The 15,781-nt window shown below is 46.4% G+C and overlaps 1 protein-coding gene across 4 annotated transcripts in view; it reads left to right on the forward strand.

Moving 5' to 3' along the window:
- RGS5 (regulator of G protein signaling 5) overlaps nt 1-14,163 on the forward strand; it is a 75,189-nt gene extending 61,026 nt beyond the window's left edge. The window contains exons 4-7 of one of the 4 annotated variants that reach the window (XM_084636552.1): nt 216-382; nt 4,866-4,996; nt 12,197-12,248; nt 13,395-14,163. In XM_084636552.1, coding sequence (XP_084492678.1) covers nt 216-382; nt 4,866-4,996; nt 12,197-12,242 — 344 coding nt within the window. In that variant the 3' untranslated portion in view covers nt 12,243-12,248; nt 13,395-14,163. Of the gene's footprint in view, nt 1-215; nt 383-4,865; nt 5,530-12,196 lie in introns of those variants that run through there. The other 3 variants (XM_084636551.1, XM_084636554.1, XM_084636553.1) reach the window with 3 other exon arrangements.
- Nucleotides 14,164-15,781: the final 1,618 nt, after the last annotated feature.

A 15,781-nucleotide genomic window follows, 5' to 3' on the forward strand; every position in this document is an offset into this window, starting at 1 on the left:
CCATGTCATAACATGGTGATATGATCTCACATTGTCAACGCAAACACCTTGAACAAAGGTTGGGTCTGGCAGAGCTGGATGTGCATGGTCTGGGATGGCTCCATTTCCCTTCCACTCCCAAACTGCTCAAGCCATGTCAAATTCATTTCTTCTAGCTGATTGTACTGGGGAGTGTGATGTTGAGAGGAGCCTTTCCCAATTTTCTCTCTGAGCAGATGGGCTTGCCAGATTCAGGAGCTTCCTTAGATCCGAGTTCAGTGAGGAAAACATTGAGTTCTGGATTGCCTGTGAAGAATACAAGAAAATCAAGTCCCCCACCAAGATGGCTGAGAAGGCCAAGAAAATTTATGAGGAGTTCATCCAGATGGAGGCACCTAAAGAGGTCAGTCCAGTCAGAGGGTGGCTGATGTGGAGAGGGATGGATACATGACACAAGTACTGATAGCACCAAAGCAGGTTGCTCACATTGTGCTCACTTGAAAGCCACATTGGCATCTTGTCTAGACCTGAAGAGCCATAGAAAATGTGCAAAAATTGGAGCAGATTCCAACCACCTGGTCTACAATCCAGAGGCACAGCCAGCCAAGGAGCCTGCAGCTCCCCGCATGCAATTCTGCATTGGTGCAGAGAGAAGGGTCACTGCGCCCCATGCCTGGTGGCTGCACTTCAGTCACACCAGCTTCCATTCCTCCCTAGAGCTAGTGAACTGGCTTACACTGGTAAGGAACACTTGAGAAATGTGCATGTATTTAGTTATGTTGTGATGCCAGCAACGGCTTTATCTTTATGGTGATGACTCACTAGTTTACCTGTCTCCCGCAGATCTGTCTTGCTCCATCCACACTGACATCTCACCTGTGTCTCTGACATCTCTCAGGGAACTCTAACACAGCCTAAATGGCCTAAATGGAGCTCTTCATCTTCCCCCAAACCCTTCCTTCTCTCCTCTGTCACCCCAAACTACATCCCTAGCTTCCCTGTCACTCACACTGGTAACCAACATGTCACTTTGACCTGGCCCTCACCCAGACCCACACATCCAAGCTGTATCTAAAATTCACTGCTGTGGCCCCTTGGACACTGGGAATACCCAGCCTTACCTGCCTATAAAGCTGATCAAAGCTCTTGTCCAAGTCCCTTGCATCTCCTGCCTTGATTATTATGATCTCTTCCTCTTGGACCTCAGGCCTCCAAACTAACACTCACAGCTATTCAAAATGCTGCTCCAGGCCCATCTCCTAACCCACCTGCTCCTTCTTTGCATCCCTCCCTTTGTCCTTTCTCCAAGCACAAGGCTTGAGTTGTCTCCACCATTCCCCTCCATCTCTTAGCTCCATCCGGGGGATCTCATCACTTCCAGCAGTGCCGGGACAGGTGCAGGAAATCCACTGATCTCCTACTTGTGGAGAAAGCCTATGGCCCAAAGAAACAAAGAGTGGGAAAAGGCAGGAAAGACAGCCTGAGAAGCTGCAGAGGAGAAGTCACAGTTGCCCCTCTGATGTCTTGTCTCTATGTATATTCCCACACACAAATTATGATAAGATGATGTTAAAGTTGAGTTTGTATTGATAATTTAAGGGAAACAACATTATAGCAATGTCACAATTATCCCCAAACTAAGTATTAATCCATGGCAAAAAGCTATAGTAATGCATAGTTATGGTTGCTTGGTGATATGTTGTCCCATGGCAGAAAGCTCAGTTGCACAAAACTCAAATTTCTAAAAACCAGGAAAAGAACAGTTAAGGTTTCCCATGCAACCTTACATCTGCCGTCTCTCAGCAATATCTGAATATGACCCATTGACACAAATACCTTTCCTCTGCCAATCCTACAGTTGATTAAATATAAGAGTGCCTCATCTCCATTTACAACCCACAGGATTGGGTTAGGGGTAGATTTAGAGACTCTCACCCACTGGATTCCAGATGGCACTCTCAACATACCACCAGGCAACCTTAACCTTTCATCAGTATAGGTTTTTTCCCATTGAATTTCCTATTTTTTTTTAACAAGAAAAGATATGTGGCTGGTAGGAGTTAGTAGTTATTTAGGCAGTTGTACGTATCATGTCCCACAGTTAACATACTAAACCAGCCATCCATGAACACACGTGTGCACAGACACACACACACACATCAGCGGGGTCCCACCAGACCTGCTTTGGCACACTTCCCCAGCCATGTCTCTGTACCCAGCTCTCCACACCACAGGCATGGAATGCATCTCCTTGAAGTCCTCACTCCCTGGTATGCAAACGTCTCTATTGCCATTACCACTACCCCATAACCCAATCCACATGCAGTGCCTGGAGCAAGGGACAGCTATGGTACAGAGCAATGGTATTGGGATGCAAGATCATTAGGATGCACTTGCAGAGCTGGGGATGCAGGAGGTTAGGGTGCAGGGGGGTTAGGATGCACTGGCATAGCTGTGGAGTGAAGGCTGGTTGTGGGGCACTGGAATTGGGGTGTAGGGGGGTTAGAATGCACTGACAGGTCTGGGGCAGAAGGGTGGATGGGCTGCAGGAAGGTTACGATGCACTGGAAAAGTTGGGGATGCAGAGGTTTTGGGATGCATTGGAAGAACCAGGGGCACATGGAACTTGGGGTGCACTGGCAGAGCTGCAGAGTTGGAATCTATGGGATTTGGGGTGCACCAGCTTCCCAGCTCTGAAGCCACAGAGCCTTGCCCATGTCCCTGCTCCCCGTTCCCTATTCCCGACCCCCCCAGCAAGCATGATTCCAATTTCCCTTCCACTTCCTGTTTGACCCAAGTTTATACAGTAATATTATATTAATATAGTAATATTCTCAGCTATGCCTTAACCAATCATTTTACTGAAATTTAACTAACCAATCCTAACATACTGTAACATAATTCTCTAACCAATTATATCCAACTACCCTAATTAACTTACACCTATCAAAATTAATTATACAGCAGACTGAAACTATTAGAGTACCAGACAGATTAACAATAGAAAAGTGGGGGCCACAAAGATAAAACAATACAGAAATGAGAGTTTCACAACCACAATCATTGATAAGTGATTTCTTGCCTGATAGAATGCTATCAAACTAAATTTTCTTTAACCATCTTAAGATCTGTTTCTTTATCTGGTGGTGATGGGCACTATGAGGACAGGATTGTCTTCCTAACAGCCTAATATCACCTTATTTCAATATGACTGGTTTGGGATGTGGGTATATGACCGAATGCTTCCCAGTTTATTGCTGCCCCTGCTGCTCAGCCAAAGGCCTTAGCCTAAGAACAAGGCCTCAGACTATCCTAGTGAGAGAAGGCCCATACATAGGCCTGTGATTTTGATTCTTTGTTTTTATACCCCTGTAACTAGCTAAGTGATAAAAATACACCTGAGTTCTTAAAGTATAGGGCTTTACAGGCAGGCCTGAATATCTATATTCTAACACTCTCCATCCCACAGTGCTTTACAAAGCAGGTCAGTAACATTAATCCCATTTTACAGATAGGAAAATGGAGACACAGAGAGGGGCAGTAACTTGCCTAAGATCAGAAGGTCTAGAACTAGAACCAAAGTATCCTGAGTCATAGGCCAGTGCACTATCAACCCAGCCACACTCTCGGCCTCTACGCAGCTGACCAGCTTTAACTCTGCCTGCAGCAACTCCATACAATGATGGTAGAACTGGGCTGAAGGCATTTTAGTGTCTGAGCTCCCATATTAGATAATGATTTTCAATGTAGGTTTTGTCTGGGAATTTCCTTAGCTTTGAAAAATTATTTACAATTGCACACACAGACTTTAAAAGAGAACCCCAAATGAGAATGCAGCATTGGCAAGGAGATGATAATATTCAGCATTGACATTAAACCATTTTTCTGTAGTTGAACTTCTAAGGGCAGATTCCGCAGAGCGCCAAACCAACACAGAGAAGTCAGAGCACGCTAGCCAGTTACACAGGGAGTACGGCTGCTTTGTATCACCAGAGTAGGGCAAAGCAGCTGAAGTGCACTGCTGAATGTGCCCCCTAATTTGCAGGTTTAAAGAGCTGTGTCAGTGCGATGGTGTTCTGTGCAGGGAGAGATGGGGAGAGGCCTGCCCTAGTGTTTCTGTGCTGTAGGGCTCCCCTGTGCTCTTGCCTTTCTAGCACGGGTGCCCAAGCTAGCATTCCTGGAACACTTGAAGTGTCCAGTGTCCATGGGTCCAGTTTCCCTCAGACCACTGGGTCATTGCAGAGAATAGGATTGTTACATGCAAATTAGCTGTAGAGGCAGAGTGGTGACTGATAAAGTTACCTCTAATAGCACAACAGCTCCACTTGTAAGAGTTGCCTTTGTCTAATCATAATCATAAGGATGTTGTATATAATTATTATTAACTTAATCTGATTGCAACCAGATTTCTCCAGATGCAGCCTGTGCACAAGATTTCAATCAATTTATCAATATGGAAAGTTTAACATGTCTGTATTATTTCATTATTAACAACATTTTGGACAAAGAAAAGACCAACAAAATGGTAAATTTCATCAAGGACCCAGTTTATATTAATTTTAAATCATAAACTAATGAAAGAGTTTTCGTGTGAATTCCCAGAACATTTCTTCACTCCCAGAGAGTCGGTGCTGTAATTCTGGGGAGGGTATATGCTATTTTTCACATAGAACTAAGAGGTTGAATCCCGTCTTTAGATATAGAACAAAGCTCCACGTGAACTATGGAGTCAGGACTAGCGCCTCCCAGCACCCAATGAACCTGGCTTTGATCACTTACCTTGTTGATTGCAAATCTGCATCTGGATAGCGCAGTATGGTTCCCGTTCCCTTGCTTAGGGCACTGAGTCCTTGTCCTGTTCACTTCCTATTGTGTCCCTATCACAGGTGAACATAGACCACTGCACCAAAGCTGTGACCATGAAGAACTTGGTGGAGCCATCGGTGAGCAGCTTCAATGAGGCTCAGAAGCGGATCTTTGCCCTGATGGAGAAGGACTCCCTGCCCAGATTTGTGCGGTCAGAGTTTTATCAAGAGTTAATCAAGTAGCAATGTAGCAAGCCTGTGCAATGCATTCCTTGCTAGGCAGTCACTGTGAGCCATGCTATTGCCTCTTTCCAAATCCCAGCTTTAGTCTGTAGCTGCTTTGCCTTAAAGATACCAAACTGAGAAAGCACTCAACTGCATTGCTAAACTCCTTCCATATTGTTTTGGACTCTCTCCTATGTGCCAAGTGTCTCCTCTTCTACAGTCTCTTTCCCTGCTCCCTTCCCAAGATCCCTGTTATGAAAAAGCCCTAGTGATTTTACCCGTTGGTCTTAGACTGCATTACTGAGAGTCATCTCAGCAGCCAGTTGACAGCAAGCTTGTCCAGAGTACCTCCATGGAGATGCAAAGGAGGCTTGCAGGAGCCTTGGCACTCATCTGTTACACAGAGCTGTGGCCTGTAGATCTTATCGGTCCTAGGTCTTGTCCACACTACAGAGTTTTGTCAACAAAAGTTATGCCGCCATACAGCAATTGCTTTAATTAAACTTCTGTTGCATGTCCAGACTATGCTCCTTGTGTTGGCAGAGCGCATCCACACTACCGGCTCTTCCATCGACACACAGAGCAGCGCACTGTGGGTAGCTATTCCACTGTGTAACTGGCCGCAGGGTGCTTTGGGTTGCGTTTGCAATGCCTCGTGGGGCAGGTACAGCATTACATGATGCAAGTTTCTCATTCAATGGACATCCTACTAGATTGCCAGCTGCTTTTCAACTAAAGCGTGGGGGGGGAGCGTGTGACAGTGTGTGTGTGTGTGTATATGAGAGAGTGTGGGGGGGGGAGTGTGTGTGTTGGGGAAGAGTGAGTGTGTCACTGTGCTGTCTTTGTAAGTCCAAACAATCCTGAGGTGGAGGGGAGAATGCCACACACACACACAACAGGCCCCTCCTTCCTTCCTGGCTCTGCACAGCACAGCAGTCTCTCCCCTATCACTCCTGCTCTGTCTGCCGCTGTGTTTCTAGTTCCAGGGAGAGCAGGACTCCATGTTAAGCGTCCTGTGTTTCCCTCCATGTTCTCCCATATAGTCAGAGATTCATAGAATCATAGAATATCAGGGTTGGAAGGGACCTCAGGAGGTCATCTAGTCCAACCCCCTGCTCAAAGCAGGATCAATCCCCAACTAAATCATCCCAGCCAGGGCTTTGTCAAGCCTGATCTTAAAAATATCTAAGGAAGGAGATTCCACCACCTCCCTAGGTAACGCATTCCAGTGTTTCACCACCCTCCTAGTGAAAACATTTTTCCTAATATCCAACCTAAACCTCCCCCACTGCAACTTGAGACCATTACTCCTTGTTCTGTCAACAGCTCCTACTGAGAACAGTCTAGATCCATCCTCTTTGGAACCCTCTTTCAGGTAGTTGAAAGCAGCTATCAAATCCCCCCTCATTCTTCTCTTCCGCAGACTAAACAATCCCAGTTCCCTCAGCCTCTCCTCATAACTCAAGTGTTCCAGTCCTCTAATCACTTTTGTTGCCCTCCACTAGACTCTTTCCAATTTTTCCACATCCTTCTTTTCGTGTGGGGCCCAAAACTGGACACAGTACTCCAGATGAGGCCTCACCAATGTCGAATAGAGGGGAACGATCACGTCCCTTGATCTGCTGGCAATGCCCCTACATATACATCCCAAAATGCCATTGGCCTTCTTGGCAACAAGGGCACACTGTTGACTCATGTCCAGCTTCTTGTCCACTGTAACCCCTAGGTCCTTTTCTGCAGAACTCCTGCCGAGCCATTCGGTCCCTACTCTGTAACGGTGTATGGGATTCTTCCGTCCTAAGTGCAGGACTCTGTACTTGTCCTTCTTGAACCTCATCAGATTTCTTTTGGCCCAATCCTTTAATTTGTCTAGGGCCTTCTGTATCCTATCCCAACCCTCCAGCGTATCTACCTTTCCTCCCAATTTAGTGTCATCTGCAAACTTGCTGAGGGTGCAATCCACACCATCCTCCAGATCATTTATGAAGATATTGAACAAAACCGGCCCCAGGACCGACCTTTGGGGCACTCCACTTGATACCGGCTGCCAACTAGACATGGAGCCATTGATCACTACCCGTTGAGCCCGACAATCTAGCCAGCTTTCTATCCACCTTATAGTCCATTCATCCAGCCCATACTTTCTTTAACTTGCTGGCAAGAATACTGTGGGAGACCGTGTCAAAAGCTTTGCTAAATTCAAGGAACAACACATCCACCGCTTTCCCCTCAACCACAGAGACAGTTATTTCGTCATAGAAGGCAATTAGATTAGTCAGGCATGACTTGCCCTTGGTGAATCCATGCTGACTGTTTCTGATCACTTTCCTCTCCTCTAAGTGCTTCAGAATTGATTCCTTGAGGACCTGCTCCATGATTTTTCCAGGGACTGAGGTGAGGCTGACTGGCCTGTAGTTTCCAGGATCCTCCTTCTTCGCTTTTTTAAAGATGGGCACTACATTAGCCTTTTTCCAGTCGTCCGGGACTTCCCCGGCTCACCATGAGTTTTCAAAGATAATGGCCAATGGCTCTGCAATCACATCCACAAACTCGTTTAACACTTTCGGATGCAGCGCATCCGGCCCCATGGACTTGTGCTCGTCCAGCTTTTCTAAATAGTCCCGAACCACTTCTTTCTCCACAGAGGGCTGGTCACCTCCTCCCCATGCTGTGCTGCCCAGTGCAGTAGTCTGGGAGCTGACCCTGTTCGTGAAGACAGAGGCAAAAAAAGCATTGAGTCCATTAGCTTTTTCCACATCCTCTGTCACTAGATTGCCTCCCTCATTCAGTAAGGGGCCCACACTTTCCTTGACTTTCTTCTTGTTGCTAACATACCTGAAGAAACCCTTCTTGTTACTCTTAACATCTCTTGCTAGCTGCAACTCCAGGTGTGATTTGGCCTTCCTGATTTCACTCCTGCATGCCCAAGCAATATTTTTATACTTTTCCCTGGTCATTTGTCCAATCTTCCACTTCTGGTAAGCTTCTTTTTTGTATTTAAGATCAGCAAGGATTTCACTGTGAAGCCAAGCTGGTCACCTGCCATATTTACTATTCTTTCCACACATCGGGATGGTTTGTCCCTGTAACCTCAATAAGGATTCTTTAAATACAGCCAGCTCTCCTGGACTCCTTTCCCCCTCATGTTATTCTCCCAGGGGATCCTGCCCATCAGTTCCCGGAGGGAGTCAAAGTCTGCTTTTCTGAAGTCCAGGGTCCGTATTCTGCTGCTCTCCTTTCTTCCCTGTGTGAGGATCCTGAACTCGACCATCTCATGGTCACTGCCTCCCAGGTTCCCATCCCATCCCATTGGTCTCATCAGCTCACAGACCAATGATCCACCCCTCCCCTGTACTCCAGGCAGGGCAGCGTGTTGCTCTCCATGCTGAGTAATGTCAAAGTTTCCCAGAGCTTTGAAAAGCGAGGGGTGCATGCCTGCAGGGCAGCGGAGTTCAAAACAGTGAGCAGAGCAGTCACCGTGGGCATTGTGGAATACTGGGGGAGGCCAGTTACATCGACATAACGAACGGCAGTGTTGCTTTGTTGCTTTAACTTTACCGCAGAATGCTGTCTGCCTCTCATTGAGGTGGTTTTCTTTTGTTGGCAAAACAGGAGAGTTTTGCCACAAAAAGTAGCACTGTAGTGTGTACACCTCCAGTGTTTTGTTGATAAAAGCTGTCTTTTGCAGACAAAACTGTATACTGTAGACAAGACCCTAGTGTCCAATGCTCTAGCTGGATCTGAGCAGCCTTGATTCAGATAAACTCAGATGAGAATCAGAGAAGCATCCATACTTCAGTGTTTATCCAAAACAACCACATGACTGAGCTGCTAGACCCTGTGTCCTCACCCATCCCTACTGGCACATCAGGTTACACTGATGTGATATCCTTGCTGTGACCAGCTGGATGAATTGAACATGTTAAATACTAATGGCACGGAAAGGTTTTAAAATACTCCTGCCTCCTCCCGCCACGACACAAGCCCTCGAAGTGACTTTGCTCTAAGCGCTAGGACTCTGTGCTGTTGTGACAATCTTTGCGGGAGGAGGTGTTTGACAGCGAGTCCCACTGAGTGAAAGCCACCTTAGTTCTTCTGAAGCATTTGCTCTCTGGGGGCCCTGACACTGAGTCTGAGACCAGCTAGTGACAGGATTGACTCTAATTGCACTTTGTGTCCTCACAGAACATGGTGGCTACATGGTTAGTAACCATAGCCATGGCAGCATCAATGTCTTGCCCCAGCCACGACAGAGACTGCCTCATGGCTGCCTTCCTGGGTCCTGTGGGACACTGTTATTTGCAGTGTAGATCCTCCACACCCACATCAAACTGTGTCCACATGACTGGTTTGGCCTGCCCTCTCTCCTCCCTGCTTTCCAAGCGGGAGCACGGCCCACTTGCTGCTCGTTCAGCACTATGGGGTTTTCCCAGCATGCACTGATCCAATCACAGCCAGGCAGCATGGAAGGCACAGGCACACATGGGTGTCACAAGGTTGCTTTTGAAAACAGCTGCTGTGTGGACACAGGAAGGTCGGATGAGAATCACAAACTGGTAACAATGATGGTTCTATTCATGCCATACCCAGGTACAGGGTGTAACTGGAGCTCCCAGACTGTGCTCTTCAGCTAGTAACACACTTCCCATTGCCAGTGTGCTGCAGGAGGCTATTGTGAGTGATAGGCCCTTCAACACACCACCTCTGCTGGAACAAACAGTGCTCCTTTTGAGCTGGAGACAGGGAGAAGAATAAAATAAACATCATTTATCCAAAACACTGGGACTGCTGCCTAGCAACCCAGAGCTCTGCCTGCATTAGATTTAGTGAGCTTGTCATTTCCAGAGCCATATACAACCCCACAATGCCTGTGCACAGCCTTACTCAATGCTCCCCAGGTGTTTTGAGGTGTGTTTGACTCGTCAGTGTGGGTGTCCTGCTGGTGAAAGCCTGTCCCAGTTATTCTCTCAAGAGCAGCATGCCAAAGTGAGAGTTCTGCACCAACCCAAAAGAGAAAGTTCATTAGAGGAGGTAAAACTTGTTGAAAGAACAGTTTGGGTCAGTTGCTGAGAACAGCCCTGAAGAAAAGCCATCAGTGGAAACAGGAGAAATAAAACCCTGCCGTCTTGAACAGATGGCAAATGGTGCTGAGCTTTGTGCAGTTCATTTCCCTCTGTCCAGGCTCCTCATTCTGTTTAGATGGGGCATACATATTTGTATTGCTGACACAATTGGCCAGCTTGTGTCCAAGCAGGATGGCAGGGCCGGTGGGGCTTCTGGATGGTGACAGACTTGTTTCATTTTGAAAAATATTACAGCTCACAGACATTAGTCTTTGCCCTTGGTTCCAGCCCAGCTCAGCAGCCACCAGAAGTTGTGACCATCTGCAGACTTGGGGGGTGGGGGGTGGCCTGTGTGAAACAAAGCTGGGGTCTCAACCCAGTTCAAACTAAGTGTCCATCAGAAGCGTGACTGGCAGTAACTGCTGGTGAAAAGGCCAGGGACTGACTGAAACTTGACATGAATGTCTTTTCTCCTCCAGGGGGGTTTCCTCGGTCCCGGTTGGCAGGTGCCAGGGTAGGAAGCCTGCAATGCCACTGCTTGTAATAAGACTGCCTGTGGCTAAATACAGGACATCAGTCTCCAGAGTTGACGATCCAGCATTTTTATTTTTTAAAATCAGTTACAAAACTCTCTGCAGTCTGTTAAAATGGGCCACCCACGCTCAGAATCCAGAGCTGGCAATCCAGAGCATGGGAGACTGTGTGCAACATGCAATAAAATAAACGATGGGTCTGCAAACCTTTTATACACTTACAAAAACTATCAAAAAAACACCATACCCAAATATTTACACCTTGTTTCCATGGTGACAGAATAAAAATACATGGCTAGCTGGGGTGAACAGTCCAGGAAACAAACTCTGTGGTAATGCATTTATTTTTCTTTCTCTCAAGCAAATGGCCTGGGAAAGTTAGAGGCCTCATGACAGGGCCGCTGCCTGGTATTCTCATTCCCTTCCCCTGTGTGAAGATGTAATACAGGGGTGGGCAAATTATGGCCCTTGGGCCAGATACGGCCCACAAGCCATTATAAGCTGGCCCACAAGCCACACCACATGGCTCGGCCCCACTCTGGCACTCCGGCCAGGGCGCTGGGTTGGGGCTACACCATGTGGCTCAGCCCTGCTCTGGCCGGGGTGCTGGGTTGGGGACCAGACCTCCCGGCTCAGCCCTGCTCCTGTGCTCCGGCTGAGGCGCTGGGTCGGGGGCTGCAAAACGTGGCTCTCGGAAGCTGTGGCATGGCCCCACTCTGGCTCCTACATGCTCCAATGGGAGCTGCAGGGGCCGTGCCTGCAGATGGGGCAGCGTGCAGAACCGCCTAGCCATGCCTCTGTGTAGGAGCCGGAGAGGGGACATGCCACTGCTTCCAGGAGCCACTTGAGGTAAGTGCCACTCTCCAATATCCTCGATCCCAGCCCAGATCACCCTCCTGCACCCCAAACCCATGGTCCCCAACCCCACCCCAGAGCCAGCACCCTCTCCCGCACTCCAACCCCAATTTTGTGAGTATTCATGGCCCGCCATACAATTTGTATTGCCCAATGTGACCCTCGGGCTAAAAAGTTTAACCACCCCTGATGTAGCACCTCTGTCAGTCAGCCTGCAACATGGTACAGTGGCAATATCACAATGGGCCCAACCCATTGCAAAAGGACCTCACACATCTTTCACCTCCCCTTTGAGACAGTAAAAGATTAGAGCAGAAAATACCCCACAACAGCAGCCTTTTTCTGTCTGGCTTTGAAGGGAAATAGGTTAGGAACAGAACTGGGGCTAAGACCAAAACGGGTTCAGCAGTTACAATATAGGAGAGCCATACCATCGCTGGCCACATTCACTCCTGGTGTAACTCTACTGATTTTAGTGCAGGTATCTCAGAGAATGAGCTTGGTTCAGTATGTCTCTGCATAACACAGATGGCCACACAGTGCACACAGAAATGCAGGCTCAAACGAGCTCCCAGCAGAAAGACTCCCACCTGTCATTTACTTGTTTAAGATGTTGCTGGAAAGACCGAAATGCCTCTCAGATACATCAGGAATTCAAATTTGTAATTGCAAGTTAACCAAACAAATCTTGTCTTAATTGGCAATATATTTAATCCACTTCTCTCTCTTTCTCCAGTAAGACCTGCCCTATGGACTGCCACCAATGGGTGACTTCTTGTTAGTTTAAGGTATCTGCACGTTTCCAGTTCTCTAGATAAAAAGTCATTCTCCAGTAGGTATCTGGTTTGGCTGGTCCTTTGGGTGGTTGCTTAAAATGCACAGTTCTCCATACACATATATGTACACACATACACACTTGATCACCCGCATACACACAGATTTTCAGTCAGTTTCTGCTAGGTGTCCAAATTTGTTCATGCAAATTTTACATGCTCAGCTGCTTGTTTGCCTAGTTATCAGATGTATGCCTGCAAAACAGGTACTTCAGGGCTAACTAGCCAATCTGATCACATAAACACGCACGGGCAGCCATTTCACACCCAAAATTTAAGGGCATCTTTTGAAAATGTGATCCTAAAAGCCTACTCTTGTAGCTATCTGATTTGGATTCCAACACATGTAATCTTTGTTCCCTGAATCTTGTGCAGGGTAATTTACACAGGAGAACAAGTTGGGGTGGGTTGGGTATTTATGGTGAAGTCAGGACTGTGCCTTGCACTCATTAAAAGGAAAGGGGGATGCCATAGGTATCAAATGTGCCATAGGAACCATGGGCATAAGATGTACATTGACCATTTCCTGACAGTTGAAGCTGTGAAAAGTGCTGTGGGTTATTTTGGTAACCACTGGTGGGTACATCCTAACCTGTGCTCTTCTACCAGATACTCAAACTTCTCAGATCTTCCCCAGTCAACCAGATCTCTCATAGTAAATTCCTTAGAAAATTCCTCTTTGTCTCATGAAAGCACAGTGCACTCATGCCCATAAAAACCAGATATTGGCTGTATTAGGACAGCACAGCGATATGCTGGGTGGCCCTGTGCTGAGATGTGGTTTGTAGCCTAAAAACTGCTTTAGTTTGTCATGTGCTATCCCAACAACCTCTGGTGGCACCTGGGCAGCAAGACACCTTGGGCCTGGGTTTGAGTTCTTTTGAAAGTGTAGTCTATCAGAAGCCCCTCCTGGCCTCCACTTCTGCGACAGAAAGGATAAACCTCCTCTCCTAGATACTTAATTTTGAACTAGGTCCAATTTAGCCTAGTTCTCCATTAGCTACAGAAGGGCCTGTGCAATGTGACCTCAGAAGCATTTGGGATTTCTAAAAGCTGTGTTTGTGTAGACTGTTCACTTTGTTTATTCACTCTGGCATACAGACAGCCTGAAAAGTGACAAATGACACCACCTGATGAGGAAGCGGATAATTCTGAAACCCAAGCAACATCTGCTATGGGACCAATACCATCTATAGTGTGTCTGTTATCAAGTATTTTATATATTCTCTGTTACTCTTACTTTTATTATGTTACACGTGTATCAGCATGATATATACAGCATTATATATTTGTATTCTTATATACACATTATATATATATTAATCATGTTAACTTCACTTGAGTCCTTAGTGAGTCAGTGAATCAAAACATACCATTTAAATGCATGTTAGCTAACAACAAGATTGTTCACTTTTCACACTTGCCCATTGCCTCTCACAGCCATGAGCACTGAATAGAAGTAGAATGGTTTCAGGTATTTTATTGAGCTAAAATTCAGCCTTTCACTGGTACCTTCCTATCTGGTACAGAACCTGGAGAATCTTCAGGACCATAATCTCTTTAAATCTACCCTTTGTGCACTGACGAGGTTAACATCATGTAATGTCAAACCAAACCACATCCCACTTCAAGAGGTGAACATCTGTATGCGTCAGCTCCCATGACAAAGCCTGTCTTGTAGGGTGCTGAGTGGCTCCCCCAAGGGGCTCTTATCCATCCACACCCATGGCCTCAGGACAGGATGGTACAGGGTGTGTCCACCCACAGAGGCATTGCCATGTCAGGGCAGTGCAGGCTAGGTCAACTGGGTCTGTTCTGTAACATGCATGTAACCTTCAATATAACCAGAATATAAACATTTTATCACTGACATGGCTCTGTGGCTTGTTTATTTACTTCATCTCTTTATGATCAAGGTCAAGTATCAGGCTTAGCTTCAGCAATGCATTTCCAGGACTTGGCTTTTATTAGAAAGGCAAATGAAAGCAGGTACAGAGCAAAATGAAGCCCCAGGCCTCTCCTACAACAGAGAGAGACAGAGATTTCCTGGGGATTAAAAAATGAACCAGCAACCACTGGAGATTGGCCTGCCCCAGATTGCTGGTGTGAGCCCCTTCAGCCCCAGCACACTTCAACTGGTAACCATAGACCACCACTTGGTAACCAAAGACTGGGACCAACCCTTCCCATTGTGTTGTGTTTGGTCTCAGAGACCCCCTTGGGACTGTCACCTGAGGTGCTAGAATTACATCTGAGCCCGTTTTCCCTGATGGCGTGGGACTCCAGAACCCTGTCTTGTTGAGCCAGACATGCTAGCCTGCTGCAACACAGACCCAGGTTTGAACCACGCCCCCAAAGCTGCAGACTTTAACTGAAAACCACTCAGCAGGTTAACTGAAAACCACTCCAGCACCCAGACATCCAGTTCCCAGTGGGATCCAAACCCCAAATAAATCCATTTTATTCTGTATGAAGCTTATACAGGGTAAACTCATAAAATGTCAGCCCTCTATAACACTGATAGAGAGATATGTGCAGCTGTTCACTCCCCCAGGTATTAATCACTTACTCTGGGTTTACTAATAAACAAAAGTGATTTTATTAAGTATAAAAAGTATAAAAAGTATCCGATGAAGTGAGCTGTAGCTCACGAAAGCTCATGCTCAGATAAATTGGTTAGTCTCTAAGGTGCCACAAGTACTCCTTTTCTTTTTAGAACAAAGTAAGTTACCAAGCAAAATAAAACAAAACACGCAAGTCTAAGCCTAATACATTAAGAAACTGAATACAGGTAAATCTCACCCTCAGATGTTCCAATAAGCTTCTTTCACATATTAGACTCCTTCTTAGTCTGGGTCCAATCCTTTCCCCTGGTACAGCCCTTGTTAGTTCCAGCTCAGGTGGTAACTAGGGGATTTCTCAGGATTAGCAGTCCCCTTTGTTCTGTTCCACCCTCTTTTATAGCTTTGGCACACGGTGGGAATCTTTTGTCTCTCTGCGTCCCCACCCCTTCTTCTAAATGGAAAAGCATCAGGTTTAAGATGGATTCCAGTTCAGGTGACATGGTCACATGTCACTGTAAGACCTCCTTCTTCATTACCTAGGAGCTAGAAAACAGGTACACAGGAAGGCTCGCAGGTAAACAAATCCATTCACAGTCCATTGGTTCTGAAGCCCCCTTAATGGCTTCCACTTAACATGTTTACATCAAAAAGAAAAGGAGTACTTGTGGCACCTTAGAGACTAATGAATTTATTTGAGCATAAGCTTTTGTGAGCTACAGAAGTGAGCTGTAGCTCACGAAAGCTTATGCTCAAATAAATTGGTTAGTCTCTAAGGTGCCACAAGTACTCCTTTTCTTTTTGTGAATACAGACTAACACGGCAGTTACTCTGAAACCTGTTTACATCAGTAACACAAGTATATATCTTATTCTCCTAACTCCAGACATAGAAATAACACATGCAAACAAATAGGATGAACTCACA

Source organism: Lepidochelys olivacea (genome assembly GCF_965140295.1).
Source record: "Lepidochelys olivacea isolate rLepOli2 genome assembly, chromosome: 8".
Lineage (NCBI taxonomy): Eukaryota > Metazoa > Chordata > Testudines > Cheloniidae > Lepidochelys > Lepidochelys olivacea.